Raw genomic sequence first — 22,991 nt, forward strand, 5'->3', positions numbered from 1 at the left:
GTTAGTGTACAAAAAAGTGAAATTGGTTTTGGTGCAAATATTTGCACCTGGATTAAAAACTACTTAAAAGGATAGGCAATAAATGCAACCTTTTCAAATGGGGCTAAAGTTGTAAGTGGAGTACCCCAATGTTAGTACTGGGACCCCTGCGTTTTAACTTGTTTATTAACAACCTCGAGGTAGAGGCATAGAGTACAAAGTCCTATTGAAGGTAGTAAAATCAGAGCAGGATACCATGTCTCTACAGAAAGTCTTGAATAAAGTTGAAATTTGGAGAGGCTAAAGGACAGGCTAATCTTAATACAGATAAATGTAAGATTATGCATTTGGGAATCAAAAATAAGTATGCTACCTACAAACTAAATGGGACAAAATTAGGTCAGTCCATGATGGCAACAGATTTATACAGTGATTGTAGACAGCAGGCTTAGCTATGGTGCTTAATGTCAGGCAGCAACTGCAGTGTCTAACTAGATATTATTTACTATATATTTTGGAAAGTTGTTTGTCTGTTTGCTATTCATTTGGACAACTTTTAAGATATCATAAGTTTTGAATGATGGTTCCTGAGGTCAAGGTGCATGGTCATGTGTATGTTTGGATACAACTCACAAATGGCATCACTGATGACATGATCCCATCACACAACCCTCAAGCTACCACTTCATCTTGGTCACTCTGAAAATCCAATTGCAACATTAGCACAAATACAGGAGCAGCCATTGTTCTTTAAGAGTGCAAGCTCATTGTTTGGGGGCGAGAGTACAATGTCTGACAAACACACATTAGAGGCTCTCGATCGAACACTTCAGGATATCAGAGGCAATGAAACTATTATGGGTAGAGTTGTTATTTTAAGCAGGGAATTTTGCATTAAGAAACAAATATTTAATTATCCATCTATATATTTCAGTATTTCTTGATTTCTTAGATTTCCTGAGCAACGCTGCACACTTTAGCTTGTTCTGTATAAACCTGGGTATAGATGGAAGGGATGACAGCATAATTTTGCCACTATAGGAATCCTTAGTACAACCGTGCCTTGAATATGGAGTACAGTTTTAGGCACTACTCCATAAAAACGACTTTTCTTCACATTTTCCAGTTAGAAAAGCGCCACCACTGGATGGGATGTCTGACTTCTGAGGAAAGACTAGCTAAATTAGGATTGTTTACATTAGAAAAGAGACTTCGAAGACAGGATGTGATTATTATTTACAAATATATTTGAGGTAAATACAAGGAATCATCAAGCTTACTGTACATCCCAAGGGCTTCACAAATAACACAGGTTTATCCCTTGAGATTAGAGGAAATTAGATTTCACCAGCAGCAAAGGAAATAATGATTTACAGTAGTGCAGTAAAAATGTCAAATTTACGCATTTTCCAAAAAAAAAAATCAATTTAATATTGGCAGGATTGAAAATGTTGCCCCAAAGTAGTATTAATACTATATATTGGCAAATATACTTTTCAATATGAGCATAAACCAATAACATGTGTGTTATATTGGGCACAAAGTTATAAAATGATAAATGTTCCTCATTCCTTTACAGACCTGCAGTATCTTGCGGAAATCCGTCAGCAAATACCTATTCACAGTCAGCGTCGCCTCGATCTTTACAGTGTTGAAGCGAAGAAGGACTAGAATAACCTGTGAATAAGGATACTGATACTGTGTGCTGTCGCATTAAAAGATCCAAGTAGTTTATTATTTAAATGGATCTCTGCCACAATTCTCATGCCACCATCAAACCCCTGAAATGTACCTGATTGGCCTAAAACACTGTGTGCAGTCTACCCTGGGGGGATCAGATTATAACTTCAGCCTGTAGTATGTCTTCCTGTTTTTCTGGTAAAATATCAAAACTATTTTCAAAGAATTCGGCATTTCATAAAACCACCCTTTTCTAAAATCATATTTTTATAAATAAACAGGTGAGTACTAGCCCAATTGCTGCCAAATGTAATGTGATGCATTTGTAAGAATTAAACATATAATTGGAATTGTTACTGTGATACAGAACCCTATTCAGGGCACTCGGAAGAAGACCTCATAATAAATTCTAAATAATACATTTTTGTTACACAAAATCTAAAAACACAATAAAAAAACCTAACTAGGTGCACACGCTGTATTCGTCATATAGAGCGAGCCTGTGTGGTCTCTAAGTAAAGTTGGCAAGCTCAGTTATTGAAATAAACAACCTATATGTGCCTGTCTCCGAGGTGGTAGTATGCCTCAATAGTCTACTGGTATAGTCTCCCCTGAGAGGAAGGGAGCTATGTTCCCAAGTAATAACCAGTCTAGGGGGTGTCTCCTATTAGTCCCTTGCAGGTAGGGAATATATAACACACACCAAAAATAAACCGTGAACAAAAATAAACACCTTGCAAAGATGTCGCCCTATAGTGGTGACAAAAACTATTGTGAAAAATCTGATGTAAAGGGAGAGAGTAACTGTTGCTAAATTGATGGTAGTATCCTGTATGTTGTACTTATCAATAGCAACATATAGCGTGGTAGAGGAAAGTTACAAACAAAATAGTAACTGTATCCCAGGAAACTGTATGGCCAGGAGTCGACTGCTGTAATAGTCAAAAAGTACTGGATCTAGCCTAGGAATTGCCATATAACAACATCTGAACCGAGCTGAGTGTGAATACCTAGTTGCTACATAGCCGGATAATTATACTACAGTATACATCTAGAGTAGCAGAGCTCTGTGAGATACTATATCTATATCTTTGTGCCCTTAACAGAATTAGAGTGCCAGGCTAGTGCCTACCTTGCAGATGTATAAAGTTGTGGGCAGCTACCTGGGAATACTATGCCTCAGCTCTGATAAACTCTATAGTCTGTTTTGTGACTAGGTTGCACCTTAAACTACAGCACCTGGAAATTGTACTTTAATCCCTAGTTGTAATAAACTGGATCCCTAAAATACGGATAGCTGCCTCGGGATACTCTGTCCCAGAACAAGGTCAGCTCCGTAATCAGTTTAACTAGAGTGTCTGCTATTATCTGCGCGGCTAACGGACAACCTTTCACAGGCTCATATAAGTTTAGGTTACTTATGTCTTTGGTCAGTTAATCATAGCAGGATATCCGTGTATCCTACAGAGACTGGCATGCTTCTTGAGCCAAACAAATACCTGCCTCCCTGCCCCCGTCCCAGAGTAGCACCTGTGATATCACAAGAAGGCCATCACTAAAACATGGTGATAGTTTCGCGCCGAACCGGTGGAGCTTCTTCGGGGGTGTATATAATGTCTTTACATTTCTCATAGCAAAAACAATATTGTTGAAAAAAAAAATCTGATTTCAGGACGACATGAAATAAACAAATAAAACAAACTGGTGATTTTATTTGTAAGATTTGTTGTTTTTTTTGCTTAAAAGTCCATCCAGAATTTTTTTTTTTTTAAACTGAGAAAATGAAAGCACGTGGTAACACATACTGTACAGACATTTAAATGGCATAGAAATCAATCAACCACATAACACCTCTTTCCTTGTTAATCATAACATAAGATATTTTAAAGGTTTTTTTTTCTTCAAATTTTTGATCTTAAGATCTAAGAGCTCTGTACTCAATTATTTTATCTATGAAGAAGTTTCAATAAAGTTGCCCAACTTGGGAGAAACAATAATTGAGGTGTGGAAGTTTGACTGTACAAAACACAACCGTATTACAGTTATGTAATGATTTTGCTTGGGGCTTAAGTTGACTGAGAACATAATGCAGTATCAGTTCCAAAAATCTGCAGTAATCGTGATTGATCTCAGGATTTTTCCTGGAAAATAACTATGATGGTCAAAATGTTTTTACATCTGTAACCCCCTGTTTCTGCTATCAGCACAGTACATGGCCCCTTTAAGAATTACATTCCACTGGACCATGTGACTGCTTAGCCAGTGGAGTGACAGTTGGAAAGGGAGTGAGGGTGTGCAGGCCCATCCTGCACAGAGAGTCTATGCATGACCCCTAAGAGAGAGGGAACTGCAGAGAGAGACAGTTGCCCCACTGGACCAGTGCATGCAGCAGGGCCCAGTAGAGACCAGGACCTGACAGTGCAGAGGGAAGCAGGCAGACAGAGGCTACTAAAGAGAGATTAGGGAGTCCAGATGTGCAGGAATTACACTGGGCTGGAGTGGGTGAGCTAACCCACAAAGGATATAAACTGCAGTTATATTGCCATCACAGTTTGATCTTTGTGAAGCACCAGGCCTGCAACACATACACAGTTTATGAGCTCCAACGATTGTGCTAGCACACCAGGATCTACAGGCCAGTACCCCATGATTGGGAGGCCAGACAGAGATAAAAGTTATTATTTGTTTGCGCAGCGTTCGCACTGTTGGTATACTTTGTTTAAGTATATATGTGTATGGAGTGATTCTGAGATTAAGAGTCACTATACTGATTCATATGAGATATGTAACACCACAAATGATAGCTATATGCGTATAAAAATCTTGTTCTTTATTACCACTGTGTTGTGTCTAGTCACTACAGTCTCACACAACATGTACCACACACTATATGCATTAAACGGTAACACATAGGACTCAGGCTCCCACCTCCAGTGATAGGCCATATAATCTGAGGTAAAATAAAGAGGGGTTACATTGGAGGCACTACTGAGATTAAGTTACAGCAGTTGATTGTACGTTAACGAAACTAAAATAAAAAATTAAGACAGTTGCCACTGGATGCTTGATCCGTGTAAGCTGCAAGCCATCCCATGGATGGTATTCCTGGGTACTGTTAAGAGATGCCCAGCACCATAATGGACAGGTCTTCTGAGACTAGTCTCTTCAGCTATTCACAGTAATTGAGGTAAGGACAAGAGGAAACTCAGGAGTTGGGAAGCTCATGGGCTATGAACTGCTTTAGCATGGTCTGATGGAGAGATCCGTAATCGCTCAGTGTTCGTTGATCTTACAGAGGACCTGTGGAGGACAAGAAGCAATATGGGAAGACAACAGTGAGATTCATCAACTCCAGAACATCCGGAACCCTCATCCCTGTTCCAGAAAGATCGTGAATCACAAAAAAATTTAGGGTGAGGAGATCCAAAAAGAAGAGGAGAACAAAGGGGTGTGACAAAGAGGAAAAACTATTCCTAGATACATTGGGACATTAATATTTCTGACACAGTCCTAACCACAGGACAGCTGACCATTCTAAACAAAGGACTCATTTTTGCCCCTCATATCATAGACATACAATGTTTTACTCAAACTATGTCTAAAAAAATCTTTGCTGATAAAAATCCAACAAGGGAGAATGTGATGACGGAACTCATACCGCAGTACCAACCTTTACTTGGAATTGCAGGTTTGGATCCGTTGCCACAGGATTTTCTATTAGTCTTTAGTGACCACTGCACACTCTCTGATCTAGAGGGCCTGTTGTCAGAACAAATAGACAATAGTGACTCACTCGAGGAATCCTTGTCCAGTTTCTTTAGCCACCAGCATACAGATTTAAAAAAAAGATCAACTTTCTGTCCTAATGCCTCTAAAGGTCCCTTTATCACCACCTTTGAGAGACTGGTTACACATTTAATGCACCTTTGTGTGACAATTTAACTAAGCAAGAACGACAAGAACTAGTCCTGTCCCCCAGGAAAGCTGTTGGCGGCCATTTTTGTTACTGCCCCTCGCTGCCAGGAGCCAATTGCCTGATTTACAGTGAGCAGAACGAGGAGACCTGTGCGTTTCTGTCCTCAGCTGAAAACAACGTTATTTTTTTTGTATACTTGAAATTTTTATTAGATTATGCGAAATTATACAGTAATACAACTTGAATAGAGGGAAAATTATCAGGGGGGTGGGTACAAAATTAAAACGGGGAGGGGGGATAGGTATTGATGTCTGTTTCCTTCCTCTTGAGATCTGTCATTGCCATTTTTCTTTTTTTGGGGCAGTTAAAACCTTTTACATTGAGCGAGATTACCTTAACAGACATTGTACACCAAGGTTAGCGGCGCTGACAAGCATAGCCAGATAGTCTGTCCAATCGAACTTCTGTTATGTTCTTCACCGGTTAGCTGCTCTGGGATATGGGACAGGGAAAAAGAAAGAAAAAAAGGGTAGGGGGGAACCTAAAAAAGAAAAAAAAATTAATAAACCATGTTTAAAAAGAAAAAAGGATGAGCAAGGATGTGTCTCTGAGGAGACACTCCACATGCCCAACTGCCCTTGGGTACAAAATCTGTGGTAAGGGGAAACCACAGAAAAAAACGAGGGCAACTGTGTCTTCACGGACACAGAGATATTTTTTGGGGGTCGTGGTCAGGACTCTACAAATCTTTCGGCCCTCGCTCTCACCCCGAGACCTCCTTGGGCATTTTTTGGGTCTGTTATATAGAGAAACCTTAACATATACAACATAAACAATTCACATGAACCGTATTGTAGCATTCTAGTATAAACTTAACCTTTAGAATCTAATAGTATAACGCTATGTATATACTTGACCCTTATAACATAATGGTATAACATTATACATAAACTTAACCTTTAGAACACAATAGTATAACGCTATATCTGTCATTTTATCGCTTATTCTTGTCAATTCGGACCAACTGGTACCTCATCAGTACTACTGACAGTCACTAACATAACAGTTAGACCTTTAGAAAATCCATCGGGTTATTCGAATATACTGAACCTTCTTGATAGTTCAGAGCAAAAAAGTCTCCATTCTTTGGCATCGAGATTCCAAACCTGCATTTCTCCATCTGCGGAGGGGTCTGACCGGCGGACCCCCCCCGGCTCACAGTTATTGACGGAAAAAAAGAGAAACGATTGGAACAGGGCTGGGTTATTGCCTGGAGAGGTAGAGGGGAAAGGATAAAACCTCCTACCAGAAATTGGAACCGCTAAACATCTCAAGCCTTGGTCTTCTCGGCGGGTGGTTGTTTCGTCGGGGGGTCCGGGCGGGGAGATCCTCTCATGGGGATTGTTGACCAAGAGGTGACCAGGGTAGAAGGGCCTCCTTCTTCCGCCACAGTGCTTGGAGAGGAGGTACCCAGACCTAAATAGTTGAGGAAATCTTCGCCGTCTTCCATGTGCCTGAAAGTCTGAGGTCTCCCGTTTCTAATCACCGTAAGACCAAATGGGAACATCCATCTGTACTTGACATTGCAGTCCCTTAATCTTGCTGTTACCTCTCGTAAACTTCTTCTTTTGGCAAGAGTGGATGGTGCTAGATCTGCATACACCTGCAATGGTATATTTTGAAACTTGAGATCTCTTGAGCCTCTTGTAGCCGAATTGAAAGCCTCCTTTGTTTTAAAGTAATGGAATCTCTGCACCACATCTCTTGGCTTGTCACCTGGTTGGGGTTTCATTCTCAGGGCTCTGTGGCATCTCTCCAGGGTGAGAGATTCTTCTGTGAATTCTGGGAGAGCTGTCGTTAGCCATTTGCCTAGAAATCTTTAGACATCCGTCTCTGATTCCGGGATCCCCCTGAGGTTGTTACGGCGGTCTCTATTCTCCGTGTCTTCCTGTCTATCCTTGACCTCTTTAAGCTGGGCCTTCACCTCTCTGAGTTCGATGTCCATTTGAGATTGATGGGTGATCATTTCGTCGACCTTTGACTCTAGGGAGCTGGTACTTTCCCCGAGAGAGGATATTTCAACTTTTAGATCTTTTACTGCCCTATGCATTAGAGATTCTATTCTGTTGTAAAAGGTGAGCAAGTCCGACTTCGTGGAGAGTTTTTCCATCTCCACCCCAGCTTCAGAGCCTGAGTGTTCCGATGAGGGGGGGTCTTCCAGATCTGCTTTTTGTACGGGTGGTCGGTCATGTTTCTTAATGTAATCTCGTAGTTCGCTTTGATTTTTTTTCTTTTTGGGGATTTTGGAGGCCATGGTAGATGAGACGCTTTTGTGAGGTTATTAGATAAGGTTAGTTTGCGGACATAAGCTTAGAAGGAGGCTCGGGGAATTTCGGAGCATGGGCCTCAAGACGCCATTTTAGCTTGATCTATTCAGACCTCTGTGTATACATCCCTTACTTTTGGGGGGTACAGCGTCCCCGTAAGCAGCATATAGATTCCAATTTTAGTATGCAAGATATGTCTTTCTGTCTCTAGTATTGATAGAGGCTGACTGGCTGATTTTCTCTGAGGGTCCCCCCTTACAGCTTTGAAGATTTTTGCCTCTTTCTTGGAGGATGGGGGCCCTTTGGAGATTGTAGGTTTATTCCCTTAGCAAGTAGAAAGGTTGCAAAAAAAATAAATAAATATATATGAATGTTCCCAGCACACAAAAGACAGTAAGGGGATAGGTGAGCACAAAATCTTTTAATGAAAAACACAAAGTAAGTGTGAAACCACAACGTACAATAAAGGGATTTGCCTAAATGTGAAAAGTATACTAACTAAGCTGTTAGGCTAAACAGATCTGGTGTGCTTCAAGGCAGAGCACTGACATCAAAAAGCTTCAAGGCAGAGTTTATACAGACCAGTTCCGTAGCTGCAGTGAGTGAGTACATGCTCCTGCTCACACGGTGCTGAAGTGCTGTGCCGACCGGGAGCCCTCTGATTTTTTGAACTGTAGCCGGTAGGCTGTTGCTGAACTCTTGTTGTGTGCCCACTCTAATCTCCTGGGAGGTTAGATCAAATTACCATTGCTCTTTGCTTTAGTGTTACCTCTGGACTGAGCTAGTTAACCCCTTGGGTGAATACGTGCATAGATCATTGCAAAATTGTTGGTGCTTTCTTGTGAGATTTGTACAGGGAATTGGGAAGTACCATTAGATACCTAGGGCCTCATGCAGAGAGCAGCGCTATTTAAAATCTCGCCATTTTCCGGAGAAAAACCAGCTGAAAATGGAGAGGTAGGAAAAACGCGCCATTTTTTTTTTTCTATTTGAAAATCTCGCCGCGCGGCTGGCGAGAAACTACATCTCGCCAGTCTGAAAAATATCCGAATTCAGAAAGGCGCGCTCGCCATCTAGCGGCTGTTTTTGGCGCAATTTTCTCAAGAAGCAGGAGCTCGCCGGCTATAGGGAAAAAAAAAAAATGCCCGATTTTTTTCTCTCCCTTTCAGCTGCGCGCATCTCCTCATTTACAATTCTCCACATGCAGTAATGCTAAAAAAAGCGGATTTCGCCCATTTCTGCATATGGAGAATAAAACTCTCCATTAAACCTACTTTTTATTCCCCTCTCCAATTTTAAATAGCGCTGCTCTCTGCATGAGGCCCCTAGTATCTATTGGGAACGGGCCTGAAGAAGGGGTTCCAGACCCCGAAATGTTGCTGCCCCCCCTTTCCTTTGTACTTTTATGTTTGCCTCACCCCATCCCTCGCGGGGAGCGGGGAAGGAAATCCCCTGACACACTGTGATGGCCCCGACCCCCGACGTCATTGCCGCGCCCACCCGACCCGTTTTGGCAACGCCCCCCGCTTCAGCTCCTGCTCCCTACAGACCTCAGATAGCGGTCAAGAGCCTCTCCACGTGCCGCCTGTCTGCAGTGCGGGCGCGTGGTCTGAGGCACTGGGGCCTTAGGTCTCAAGGAGCTGACTCTGGGATTTGAACCTTGCTCCCCTGCTTCAAACTCAGTGTATGTCATTCTTCACATATAGTGCCTTTACTAGCTGGGCCAATCCTTCCGCCTTTGGGTGCAATTGCTGTGATACAGACATTTCTGTAACTGAATTCAGATTATTCCAGAAGATAGGATAATTAAACTGGGTCAGTGACTTGAGAAATTGAGAGGTTTATTCATGTTTTTACTCGGTGTATCTAGCTCATGGAGTTTTGTATTAACATCTATCCAGTTACAATGCAAATGTTATTTTATTCATAAATGTACAGATTTTCCTACCTAATTGTAAGACTGGGAATTCTCCCCGTCACATCCTGTGAGAAATATATTGCAGTCCCCTTTGGCACTGAGAGAGTTAAATTGCAAAGGTTGTGATTGGTTTTAAGTGGCTGCACCGTTAAGTCCATGTGTTTGTAATTGCAATTAGCTGCAATGTTGAAGGTATAAAAGATCAGGTGTTTGCAAGGGAAACATTTACTTTTGGTGTAGAGGCTTTTTGCTGTGAAAGATCATTTCTGTGTCTGGACACTTAAGGTGGGTGATTTATAGATATCTGCTGTTCTATACATTTTCCCTCAGTCATGCCTTTCATTGTAATTAACTTTATGTAAAGACAATCTGTATCATGGCTCCAATTCTACTTATTTTAGTTTTGGATGTGACTTTATAAATCTTGTTTGAATTTTCTTACAATATAAATAAGTACAGAAGACTCAAACTAAATTCACTTAATGCACATTTACAGGTGCTGTTAGGATGTATAATACTGTATCTGTGAGGGTGCACATTACACTTAAATATCACTCCCTTTACCATAAACTGTCCTTTGGGTGTATATTACCAACCTGTTTCATATTGAGTCCATTTACTCTGCACTATCATGACTGCTAACAAGGCTATTTCTACCTGAATTGGTTTTAATATCTCGTTTTCTCTGCTCAATTAGCCCTGACTAAACATGGCTTCAAACCCCCTCACATCCCTAGACTTTAAAGATCCTTTGACTGTGGATTCTGGGATAAAACTATTTCTTTGCAGTCTGCATGGGGAACAGCCAAGAAGCAATGTGCTGGTATAGGGCAAGTTGAGTGCCATGTGAGCACTGCTGCAGACGATCTTTTTAGATGTATTAAAATGGGAGAAAATAATATTGGTAATATGCTCCAAAGGTCAACACTGGGCTGACTTTAAAGAGCTGTGGTGGAACTGAACCGATCAAGTTAAACTCCCCTTGATACCTTCACCAAGCAAACATTTTTCCTTTCATTCATAAATATGGCTTTAAAATGTTCCCATTAATTGTCATTGATTCTATATTAAAGCCCCTTTTTGTCCCTTAAATGTGGTTTTCTAGAAACGCACGTGTTCAAGAGCAGTATTAAAACATAAACAAATAAAAATACATCTGTATGTCTTATTTGTTCAGCAATAGATATTACAGCTATAAAATCAGATTGGGTTCTGATGAGTGTAAATAAAAAAAAAATACTACATCTACCAGTTGGCTTTTGGGGGGGGGGGGGGGGTGTTACTAGTGATCCTAAAAGTGACTTGCTGTATTGGTTTGCAAAATGACAGTAGAATTAACATTTTTTTTCCCCCCTCGTTCTCCCCCCCCCCCCCCTCCTGCTGCAGTTACCATGATGTCTGGTCGTGACAAAAAGATTCAGAAACCTGCCGCTGGCAAGTCCTCAAAATCCTCCAAGGCAGGCCTGGCGTTCCCAGTTGGTCGTATCCACAGACTACTGAAGAAGGGTAATTATGCTGAGAGGATTGGCTCCGGATCTGCGATCTACCTGGCGGCTGCTCTGGAATACATGTGTGCGGAGGTCTTGGAGTTGTCAGGAAATGCTGCCAGAGACAACAAGAAAGCCCGGATCTTACCCAGACACATCCAGCTGGCAGTCAGGAATGATGAGGAGCTGAATAAGCTGTTTGCGGGGGTCACCATTGCTGATGGAGGAGTTTTACCCAACATTGAGGCCCAACTTCTACCAAAGAAGAACTCTAAAGGGTCCTCACAAGAACCTAAAGTGGTTGGATCCCTGGAGTATTAAAGCTAAAGACTGCACATATAACATTTATTTGGACATTCCAACTTATTTATCTAAATATTTTAACTTCTTCCCATATCTGTTTTTTTTAACTAATAAATGTACAGCATAATTTTACCAATATTTCAGTGTCTTGTTTACGTATTCCTACTTGTCTTCCTAATGTATTCTCCTGACATTCACTTCATATATTTAGTGCTGGGCACAATGTAAACGTGATACCTATTTGAATTGGTAAACTTAAGAACAAGAACCCGGCTAATAGAGCACTCGGAGACCCCTAAGTAGGGAAAGTGAGTAAATTAGTTAAAACTTAGTTTTAATGGTAATCAAAATAAGACGGTACATATAAATGATGACCTAAACACGAAAATGTTGGCTGAGTGCCAATAGATCAATTGACACGTGGTTGCAAACAGAGGTAAATTACCTCTTAGTGGGTCTGTGTGCAGATGTGCTGGAGCCCCAGCAAAGATGTGTACTTGAAGGGTTAAGTAGTAGTGACCAATTGATCTTGCAGCAATATGGACAAAAGCCCTCTAGGTTCCTGGTAGCTGCACGAAAGGAGCCCTAAAGATACACAAATACGATTGCTCACACAATCCATATCTTTAGTGCTCGTTTCGTGCAGCTACCAGGAACCTAGGCCTAATGTTCAAAAGATATGGAATCCTGGCCTGACACCTATTTGCAAGAATAACAACAAATACATTTTTGTAGCCGTTGCAATGAGACAAATCAAATGATGCCAAACACTTTATTAGGAGGTGTCAAGGACAGATATCTATTTTTGCAGGTGAAACAGAAGTTAGGCTGTCAAATTCCTAGATGCAGGCGTATATGTTAAGTACAGACGGAACAGTGAAGATGGTGTCTGTCTAAATATTTGAGAAATTAAGTTATGAGGTCTTTTTATGTATTGACAGGCTTTAAACGTCATAAGGTTTTCCTCCCCCCCCCCCCCCCCCCTCCATGTGATCAATGTTAGATAGTAACGGAAGTTAGATTCTTTGTTTATCCTTTATTTTGCTAAATCAGTCTACATTTATTATAACTATTTTAATCCTTTTCCCCCCACTGTAATTTTAAGCACTGCTTTTTATAATAGATATACTTTAATAAGTAAAGCTTTCTGCTCTTAATGAATTGTTTGCACACTTTAAAGTACATTTTACAGCTAACAGTAGCTAAGTGAGGTTACAGAGGCCTCCCGCCTCCCCCGGCATTAAATTAAATGCCTGGGGGAAGAGCGCGGGGCCTCTGTAACAGCCCGTGCCCCCTCTGCAAATTCCCTGTGCCCCCCAGTTTGCGCACCGCTGTGTTAACCTGTCCTGCTGGTCTGTACAGAACCACCTCTGCTCCAGGCACAATAATATTCCCTTAACCTGGATAATTGAATGGCTTTCTGTACCTGGAAAAACAGATACTGAGCGGCGCCTAATGCTAATAATTAAATAATTTAACCTTTCACTTGCAATGAAAGCAAATGTTGCCAATGCAACCAGAAATGAAAATAAGACAGTCACTCTGATGTAGGTGAATCTCAGCATACAGTTCTCCCCTAGTTACCGGAGTCGTGGTGCTGCCTTGTCTGTACCTGGGCCAACGACTGACTATGGCAAGACAAGTTATAGACCTGATAGAACAACCAAATCTGTTCTAGCATTGCAGCTAATGTTGCAAGCAGGTACGCTTAATCTGTGTGTATGTTGGGCTGTTTAATGGCGACTTGTGATGTGAGAAACTCCAGTCAATTCTCAGGCTGGGGCCATGGTACTGCAGACTGTGTGGAGGCATGGGGGGTTAAACTAAATGACCCTTTTTACAAGAGATATATAGGTATTGCACTGTGTATTTTTGTCACAATGGAAGTAGCTTTGGGCATTTGTTTTTTGTTGTATACATTTAGCCACGCCCACTAGCGCTCCTTTTGAGAATATATACAGTGTTCGACAAATCACCCAAAAATCTACTCGCCCAACCAAAAAATCAACTCGCCACCTAGCCCCGCCCCCAGCCTGCCATTAGTCCCGCCCCTAGCCCCACCCCCACTTAAAAAAAAGGCGTAAATTGCTATTAAGAAGTGAGTGTGTGACTAGTCGGGTGGGTGAGTGTGTGTGACTAGTCGGGTGGATGTGTGACTATTCGTGTGAGTAGTGGGTGAGTGTGTGAGTAGGGGGTGGGAAGGTGACTGGATGGGAGGGAGGGTGACTGGGTGGGAGGGAGGGAGGGTGACTGGGTGGGTGGGAGGGTGACTGGGTGGGAGGGAGGGTGACTGGGTGGGAGGGTGACTTTACTGGGTGGGAGGGAGGGTGTCTGCGTGGGAGTGGAGGGAGGGTGTCTTGTCAGGGGGGGTGGGAGGGAGGGTGTCTTGTCAGGGGGGGTGGGAGGGAGGGTGTCTTGTCAGGGGGGGTGGGAGGGAGGGTGTCTTGTCAGGGGGGGTGGGAGGGAGGGTGTCTTGTCAGGGGGGGTGGGAGGGAGGGTGTCTTGTCGGGGTGGGTGGGAGGGTGTCTTGTCGGGGTGGGTGGGAGGGAGGGTGTCTTGTCGGGGTGGGTGGGAGGGAGGGTGTCTTGTCGGGGTGGGTGGGAGGGAGGGTGTCTTGTCGGGGTGGGTGGGAGGGAGGGTGTCTTGTCGGGGTGGGTGGGAGGGAGGGAGGGTGACGGGTGGGAGTGAGGGTGATTGGGGGGGTGGGAGGGAGGGTGACTGGGGGGGTGGGAGGGTGACTAGGGAGGGTGACCTTGACTAGGGAGGGTGACTGGGTGGGTGGGTGGGAGGGTGACTAGGGAGGGTGACTGGGTGGGTGGGTGGGAGGGAGGGTGACTTGGGTGGGTGGGAGGGAGGGTGACTGGGTGGGTGGCTGGGAGGGAGGGTCACTGGGTTTGACTGGGTAGGTGGGTGGGAGGGAGGGTGACTGGGTGGGTGGGTGGGAGGGAGGGTGACTGGGTGGGAGGGAGGGAGGGTGAGTGGGTGGGTGGGAGGGAGAGAGGGTGACTGGGTGGGTGGGAGGGAGAGAGGGTGACTGGGTGGGTGGGAGGGAGGGATGGTGACTGGGTGGGTGGGAGGGAGGGAGGGTGACTGGGTGGGTGGGAGGGAGGGTGGGTGGGTGCTTGGGAGGGAGGGTGACTGGGTGGGTGGGAGGGAGGGAGGGTGACTGGGTGGGGGGTGACACTCGGGAGGGTGACTGGGTTGACTGGGTGGGTTGACTGGGTGGGTGACTGGGTGGGAGGGAGGGTGACTGGGTTGACTGGGTGGGTGACTGGGTGGGAGGGAGGGTGACTGGGTGGGTGGGTGGGAGGGAGGGTGACTGGGTGGGTGGGTGGGAGGAAGGGAGGGTGACTGGGTGGGTGGGTGGGAGGAAGGGAGGGTGACTGGGTGGGTGGGTGGGAGGAAGGGAGGGTGGGAGGGTGACTGGGTGGGTGGGTGGGAGGAAAGGAGGGTGACTGGGTGGGTGGAAGGGAGGGTGACTGGGTGGGAGGGTGACTGGGTGGGTGGGTGGAGGGAAGGGAGGGTGACTGGGTGGGTGGGTGGGAGGAAGGGAGGGTGACTTAGGAAGGGAGGGTGACTGGGTGGGTGGGTGGGAGGAAGGGAGGGTGACTGGGTGGGTGGGAGGAAGGGAGGGTGACTATGAAGGGAGGGTGACTGGGTGGGTGGGTGGGAGGAAGGGAGGGTGACTGGGTGGGTGGGTGGGAGGAAGGGAAAGTGACTGGGTGGGTGGGTGGGAGGAAGGGAGGGTGGGAGGGTGACTGGGTGGGAGGGTGACTGGGTGGGTGGGTGGGAGGAAAGGAGGGTGACTGGGTGGGTGGGTGGGAGGAAGGGAGGGTGACTGGGTGGGTGGGAGGAAGGGAGGGTGACTGGGTGGGTGGGTGGGAGGAAGGGAGGGTGACTGGGTGGGTGGGTGGGAGGAAGGGAGGGTGACTGGGTGGGTGGGTGGGAGGAAGGGAGGGTGACTGGGTGGGTGGGTGGGAGGAAGGGAGGGTGACAGGGAGGGTGACTTTGGGAGGGAGGGTGACTGGGTGGGAGGAAGGGAGGGTGACTGGGTGTGTGGGTGGGAGGAAGGGAGGGTGACTGGGTGGGTGGGTGGGAGGAAGGGAGGGTGACTGGGAGGAAGGGAGGGTGACTTAGGAAGGGAGGGTGACTGGGTGGGTGGGTGGGAGGAAGGGAGGGTGACTGGGTAGGTGGGTGGGTGGGAGGAAGGGAAAGTGACTGGGTGGGTGGGTGGGAGGAAGGGAGGGTGGGAGGGTGACTGCGTGGGTGGGTGGGAGGAAAGGAGGGTGACTGGGTGGGTGGGTGGGAGGAAAGGAGGGTGACTGGGTGGGTGGGTGGGAGGAAGGGAGGGTGACTGGGTGGGAGGGTGGGAGGAAGGGAGGGTGACTGGGTGGGTGGGTGGGAGGAAGGGAGGGTGACTGGGTGGGTGGATGGGAGGAAGGGAGGGTGACTGGGTGGGTGGGAGGAAGGGAGGGTGACTGGGTGGGTGGGTGGGAGGAAGGGAGGGTGACTTTGGAAGGGAGGGTGACTGGGTGGGTGGGTGGGTGGGAGGAAGGGAGGGTGACTGGGTGGGTGGGTGGGAGGAAGGGAGGGTGACTGGGTGGGTGGGTGGGAGGAAGGGAGGGTGACTTTGAAGGGTGGGTGGGTGGGTGGGAGGAAGGGAGGGTGACTGGGTGGGTGGGTGGGAGGAAGGGAGGGTGACTGGGTGGGTGGGTGGGAGGAAGGGAGGGTGACTGGGTGGGTGGGTGGGTGGAAGGGAGGGAGGGTGACTGGGTAGGTGGGTGGGAGGAAGGGAGGGTGACTGGGTGGGTGGGTGGGAGGAAGGGAGGGTGACTGGGTGGGTGACTGGGTGGGTGGGTGGGAGGAAGGGAGGGTGACTGGGTGGGTGGGTGGGAGGAAGGAAGGGAGGGTGACTGGGTGGGAGGAAGGGAGGGTGACTGGGTGGGTGGGAGCAAGGGAGGGTGACTTTTAGGGTGGGTGTGTGGGAGGAAGGGAGGGTTACTTTTAGGGAGGGTGACTCAGGAAGGGAGGGTGACTGGGTGGGTGGGAGGAAGGGAGGGTGACTGGGTGGGTGGGTGGGAGGAAGGGAGGGTGACTGGGTGGGTGGGTGGGAGGAAGGTTGGGTGACTGGGTGGGTGGGTGGGAGGAAGGGAGGTTGACTGGGTGGGTGGGAGGAAGGGAGGGTGACTTTCGAAGGGAGGGTGACTGGGTGGGTGGGAGGAAGGGAGGGTGACTGGGTGGGTGGGTGGGAGGAAGGGAGGGTGACTGGGTGGGTGGGTGGGAGGAAGGGAGGGTGACTGGGTGGGTGGGTGGGAGGAAGGGAGGGTGACTGGGTGGGTGGGTGGGAGGAAGGGAGGGTGACTGGGTGGGTGGGTGGGAGGAAGGGAGGGTGACTGGGTGGGTGGGTGGGAGGAAGGGAGGGTGACTGGGTGGGTGGGTGGGAGGAAGGGAGGGTGACTGGGTGGGTGGGTGGGAGGAAGGGAGGGTGACTGGGTGGGTGGGTGGGAGGAAGGGAGGGTGACAGGGTGGGTGGGTGGGAGGAAGGGAGGGTGATAGGGTGGGTGGGTGGGAGGAAGGGAGGGTGACAGGGTGGGTGGGTGGGAGGAAGGGAGGGTGACAGGGTGGGTGGGTGGGAGGAAGGGAGGGTGACTGGGTGGGTGGGTGGGAGGAAGGGAGGGTGACTCTAGGAAGGGAGGGTGACTGGGTGGGTGGGTGGGAGGAAGGGAGGGTGACTGGGTGGGTGGGAGGAAGGGAGGGTGACTGGGTGGGTGGGAGGAAGGGAGGGTGACTGGGTGGGTGGGAGGAAGGGAGGGTGACTGGGTGGGTGGATGGGAGGAAGGGAGGGTGACTGGGTGGGTGGGTGGGAGGAAGGGAGGGTGACTTTGGAAGGGAGGGTGACTGGGTGGGTGGGTGGGAGGAAGGGAGGGTGACTGGGTGGGTGGGTGGGTGGGAGGAAGGGAGGGTGACTGGGTGGGTGGGTGGGAGGAAGGGAGGGTGACAGGATGGGTGGGTGGGAGGAAGGGAGGGTGACAGGGTGGGTGGGTGGGAGGAAGGGAGGGTGACTGGGTGGGTGGGTGGGAGGAAGGGAGGGTGACTGGGTGGGTGGGTGGGAGGAAGGGAGGGTGACTGGGTGGGTGGGTGGGAGGAAGGGAGGGTGACTGGGTGGGTGGGAGGAAGGGAGGGTGACTGGGTGGGTGGGTGGGAGTAAGGTAGGGTGACTGGGTGGGTGGGTGGGAGGAAGGGAGGGTGACTGGGTGGGTGGGTGGGAGGAAGGGAGGGTGACTGGGTGGGTGGGAGGAAGGGAGGGTGACTGGGTGGGTGGGTGGGAGGAAGGGAGGGTGACAGGGAGGGTGACTGGGTGGGTGGGTGGGAGGAATGGAGGGTGACTGGGTGGGTGGGTGGGAGGAAGGGAGGGTGACTGGGTGGGTGTGTGGGAGGAATGGAGGGTGACTGGATAGGTGGGTGGGAGGAAGGGAGGGTGACTTAGGAAGGGAGGGTGACTGGGTGGGTGGGTGGGAGGAAGGAAGGGAGGGTGACTGGGTGGGAGGAAGGGAGGGTGACTGGGTGGGTGGGAGCAAGGGAGGGTGACTTTTAGGGTGGGTGTGTGGGAGGAAGGGAGGGTTACTTTTAGGGAGGGTGACTCAGGAAGGGAGGGTGACTGGGTGGGTGGGAGGAAGGGAGGGTGACTGGGTGGGTGGGTGGGAGGAAGGGAGGGTGACTGGGTGGGTGGGTGGGAGGAAGGGAGGGTAACTGGGTGGGTGGGTGGGAGGAAGGGAGGGTAACTGGGTGGGTGGGTGGGAGGAAGGGAGGGTGACTTTCGAAGGGAGGGTGACTGGGTGGGTGGGAGGAAGGGAGGGTGACTGGGTGGGTGGGAGGAAGGGAGGGTGACTGGGTGGGTGGGTGGGAGGAAGGGAGGGTGACTGGGTGGGTGGGTGGGAGGAAGGGAGGGTGACTGGGTGGGTGGGTGGGAGGAAGGGAGGGTGACTGGGTGGGTGGGTGGGAGGAAGGGAGGGTGACTGGGTGGGTGGGTGGGAGGAAGGGAGGGTGACTGGGTGGGAGGAAGGGAGGGTGACTGGGTGGGTGGATGGGAGGAAGGGAGGGTGACTGGGTGGGTGGGTGGGAGGAAGGGAGGGTGACTGGGTGGGTGGGTGGGAGGAAGGGAGGGTGACTGGGTGGATGGGTGGGAGGAAGGGAGGGTGACTTAGGAAGGGAGGGTGACTGGGTGGGTGGGTGGGAGGAAGGGAGGGTGACAGGGTGGGTGGGAGGAAGGGAGGGTGACTGGGTAGGTGGGTGGGAGGAAGGGAGGGTGACTGGGTGGGTGGGTGGGTGGAAGTGAGGGTGACTGGGTGGGTGGGTGGGTGGAAGGGAGGGTGACTGGGTGGGTGGGTGGGTGGAAGGGAGGGTGACTGGGTGGGTGGGTGGGAGGAAGGGAGGGTGACTTAGGAAGGGAGGGTGACTGGGTGGGAGGAAGGGAGGGTGACTGGGTGGGTGGCAGGAAGGGAGGGTGACTGGGTGGGTGGGTGGGAGGAAGGGAGGGTGACTGGGTGGGAGGAAGGGAGGGTGACTGGGTGGGTGGGTGGGAGGAAGGGAGGGTGACTGGGTGGGTGGGTGGGAGGAAGGGAGGGTGACTGGGTGGGTGGGTGGGAGTGGAGGGAGGGTTACTGGGTGGGTGGGAGGGAGGGAGGGAGGGTGACTGGGTGGGTGGGAGGGAGGGAGGGAGGGTGACTTGGTGGGTGGGTGGGAGGGAGGGAGGGTGACTGGGCGGGTGGGTGGGAGGGAGGGAGGGTGACTGGGCGGGTGGGTGGGAGGGAGGGAGGGTGACTGGGCGGGTGGGTGGGAGGGAGGGAGGGTGACTGGGCGGGTGGGTGGGAGGGAGGGAGGGTGACTGGGCGGGTGGGTGGGAGGGAGGGAGGGTGACTGGGCGGGTGGGTGGGAGGGAGGGAGGGTGACTGGGCGGGTGGGTGGGAGGGAGGGAGGGTGACTGGGCGGGTGGGTGGGAGGGAGGGAGGGTGACTGGGCGGGTGGGTGGGAGGGAGGGAGGGGGACTGGGCGGGTGGGTGGGAGGGAGGGAGGGAGGGAGGGTGACTGGGCAGGTGGGTGGGAGGGAGGGAGGGTGACTTTGGAGGGAGGGTGACTGGGAGGGAGGGAGGGTGACTGGGAGGGAGGGTGACTTTGGGAGGGAGGGTGACTGGGTGGGAGGGAGGGAGGGTGACTGGGTGGGAGGGAGGGAGGGTGACTGGGTGGGTGGGTGGGAGGGAGGGAGGGTGACTGGGTTGACTGGGTGGGTGGGAGGGAGGGAGGGTGACTGGGTGGGAGGGAGGGAGGGTGACTGGGTGGGAGGGAGGGAGGGTGACTGGGTGGGAGGGAGGGAGGGTGACTGGGTGGGAGGGAGGGAGGGTGACTGGGTGGGAGGGAGGGTGACTGGGAGGGAGGGAGGGTGACTGGGTGGGAGGGAGGGTGACTGGGTGGGAGGGAGAGTGACTGGGTTGACTGGGTGTGTGGGAGGGAGGGAGGGTGACTGGGTGTGTGGGAGGGAGGGAGGGTGACTGGGTGGGAGGGAGGGTGACTGGGTGGGAGGGAGGGTGACTGGGTGGGAGGGAGGGAGGGTGACTGGGTGGGAGAGAGGGAGGGAGGGGAGGGTGGGTGACGGGGGTGGGGAGGGAGGGTGAGTAGGTGGGAGGGTGAGTAGGTGTGAGGGTGAGTAGGTGTGAGGGTGAGTAGGTGGGAGGGTGAGTAAGTGGGAGGGTGGGGGGAGGGTGAGTAAGTGGGAGGGAGGGGGGAGGGTGAGTAGGTGGGGTGTGAGTAGGTGGGTGAGTAGGTGGGGTGTGAGTAGGTGGGTGGTGGGGGTGTGCGAGTAGGTGGGAGGGCGGAGGGGGGTGAGTAGGTGGGAGGGCGGAGGGGGGTGAGTAGGTGGGTGGTGGGGTTGTGCAAGTAGGTGGGCGGAGGGGGGTGAGTAGGTGGGAGGGCGGAGGGGGGTGAGTAGGTGGGAGGGCGGAGGGGGGTGAGTAGGTGGGAGGGCGGAGGGGGGTGAGTAGGTGGGAGGGTGGAGGGGGGTGAGTAGGTGGGAGGGTGGATGGGGGGTGAGTAGGTGGGAGGGCGGAGGGGGGTGAGTAGGTGGGAGGGCGAAGGGGGGTGAGTAGGTGGGAGGGCGGAGGGGAGTGATTAGGTGGGAGGGCGGAGGGGGGGGAGTAGGTGGGAGGGCGGAGAGGGGTGAGTAGGTGGGAGGGCGGAGAGGGGTGAGTAGGTGGGAGGGCGGGGAGGGGTGAGTAGGTGGGAGGGCGGGGAGGGGTGAGTAGGTGGGGAGGGCGAGTAGGTGGGAGGGCATTTGGGGGCCTGCGGACGCTCTGGCCCAACATGATGGGCCGATTGAGGTGGGGGGGCGGATGGCCCGATGGTAGTGGTGGGGGGGGAGGGGGGTTACAGATGGCCCTGCAGGGGCCTGTGGCAGACAGAGGCGCGGAAGGGGCTGGCTGCCGGAAGGGTGAAGAGTTAAAGCGTTGATGAGGATGGAAAGTATTACTGAGAGGCAGGGGAGGAGCGAAGGCACTGCTCAGAGAGCCGGGGGCGGGGTAATCTCCCCCAACAACATGAACCCGCCTCCGGCATTTTTTTTTTTTTTGGTCCAGCGCGAGCAGGGAAAATTTAAAAACAAACAAACACATGTGTTGTTTGGGCGAATAGTTGCTCACCCAGAGGTTAAATACACTCGCCCCGGGCGTGTAAATGTATAGCATTGTCGAACACACTAATATATATATCTTGAGGTAATGGTTGGGGTTTCTCAGAGCTTGTTGGGAATCTGTATTTTGTGAATAGGTGCCAGGCCAGGATTCCATATCTTTTGAACATTAGGCCTAGTCATAACCCCTGGCGCTCTGCAGAACCCTTACAGGAATGCTTGTACCAAGGAGTACATAAGGAGTACATAAGGAGCCCTAAAGATACACAAATATGGATTGTGTGAGCAATTATATCTTTAGGGCTCCTTTCGTGCAGCTACCAGGAACCTAGAGGGCTTTTGTCCATATTGCTGCAAAATCAATTGGTCACTACTACTTAACCCTTCAAGTACACATCCTTGTTGGGGCTCTAGCACATCTGCACATCCCACTAAAGAGGTAATTTACCTCTGTTTCCAATAAAGTGCCAATTGATCTATTGGCACTCAGCCAACATTTTAGTGTTTAGGTCGCCATTTATATGTACCGTCTTATTTTTTGATTACCATTAAAATTACATTTTAACCAATTCACTCACTTTCCCTACCTAGGGGTTTCCGAGTGCTCCATTAACCGGGTTCTTGTGTTTACTAATCCAAATAAATATCACGTTTACATTGTGCCCAGCACTAAATATATGAAGTGAGTGTCAGGAGAATACATTAGGAAGACAAGTAGGAATACGTAAACAAGACACTGAAACATTTGTAAAATTATGCTGTACATTTATTAGTTAAAAAAAACAGATATGGGAAGAAGTTAAAATATTTAGATAAATAAGTTGGAATGTCCAAAGAAATGTTATATGTGCAGTCTTATTAGCTTTAATACTCCAGGGATCCAACCACTTTAGGTTCTTGAGGGGACCCTTTAGAGGTCTTCTTTGGTAGAAGTTGAGCCTCAATGTTGGGTAAAACTCCTCCATCAGCAATGGTGACCCCCGCAAACAGCTTATTCAGCTCCTCATCATTCCTGACTGCCAGCTGGATGTGTCTGGGTAAGATCCGGGCTTTCTTGTTGTCTCTGGCAGCATTTCCTGACAACTCCAAGACCTCCGCACACATGTATTCCAGAGCAGCCGCCAGGTAGATCGCAGATCCGGAGCCAATCCTCTCAGCATAGTTACCCTTCTTCAGCAGTCTGTGGATACGACCAACTGGGAACGCCAGGCCTGCCTTGGAGGATTTTGAGGACTTGCCAGCGGCAGGTTTCTGAATCTTTTTGTCACGACCAGACATCCTGATAAGGAACTGTGGGGGGGAGGGGGGGAGGTGGAAGAGAAAAATGTAAATTCTACTGTAATTTTACAAACCAATACCTCCCTTTTAGGATCACTAGTAAGAACCAAATAAAAAAAAGCCAACTATAAAATGACCTAGTTGGTAGATGTAGTAATTTTTTTTAATTTACACTAATCAGAACACAATATAATTATAGCTGTAATATCTACTGCTGAACAAATAAGAAACTGAATGTATTTTTTAGTGTATGTTTTAATACTGCTCTTGAACACGTGTGTTTCTAGAAAAAACACATTTAAGGGACTTTAGTAGTAATCAATGCCAATTAATGGGAACATTTTAAACCCAAATTTATGAATGAAAAATGTTTGCTTGGTGAAGGTATCTAGGGGAGTTTAACTTGATCGGTTCAGTTCCACCA

At 49.8% G+C, this 22,991-nt stretch overlaps 3 protein-coding genes across 4 annotated transcripts in view; 2 read left to right on the plus strand and 1 right to left on the minus strand.

The window, feature by feature from the left end:
- NIT2 (nitrilase family member 2) overlaps positions 1-2,015 on the plus strand; it is a 31,033-nt gene extending 29,018 nt beyond the window's left edge. For both annotated transcript variants that reach the window (XM_075594081.1, XM_075594080.1), the window contains exon 10: positions 1,559-2,015. In XM_075594081.1, coding sequence (XP_075450196.1) covers positions 1,559-1,650 — 92 coding nt within the window. In that variant the 3' untranslated portion in view covers positions 1,651-2,015. The remainder of the gene's footprint in view (positions 1-1,558) is intronic.
- A 213-nt stretch (positions 2,016-2,228) lies between these two features.
- Positions 2,229-11,748, plus strand: LOC142491463 (histone H2A-like). The gene is made up of 2 exons (XM_075594082.1): positions 2,229-4,161; positions 11,207-11,748. The coding sequence occupies exon 2, from the start codon at positions 11,212-11,214 to the stop codon at positions 11,626-11,628; it is 417 nt and encodes a 138-aa protein (XP_075450197.1). The 5' UTR covers positions 2,229-4,161; positions 11,207-11,211; the 3' UTR covers positions 11,629-11,748.
- Positions 11,749-22,109: 10,361 nt separating this feature from the next.
- Positions 22,110-22,567, minus strand: LOC142490917 (histone H2A-like). The gene has a single exon (XM_075593312.1). The coding sequence runs from the start codon at positions 22,565-22,567 to the stop codon at positions 22,154-22,156; it is 414 nt and encodes a 137-aa protein (XP_075449427.1). The 3' UTR covers positions 22,110-22,153.
- Positions 22,568-22,991: the final 424 nt, after the last annotated feature.

This window comes from Ascaphus truei, chromosome 3 (assembly GCF_040206685.1).
Source record: "Ascaphus truei isolate aAscTru1 chromosome 3, aAscTru1.hap1, whole genome shotgun sequence".
Taxonomy (NCBI): Eukaryota; Metazoa; Chordata; class Amphibia; order Anura; family Ascaphidae; genus Ascaphus; species Ascaphus truei.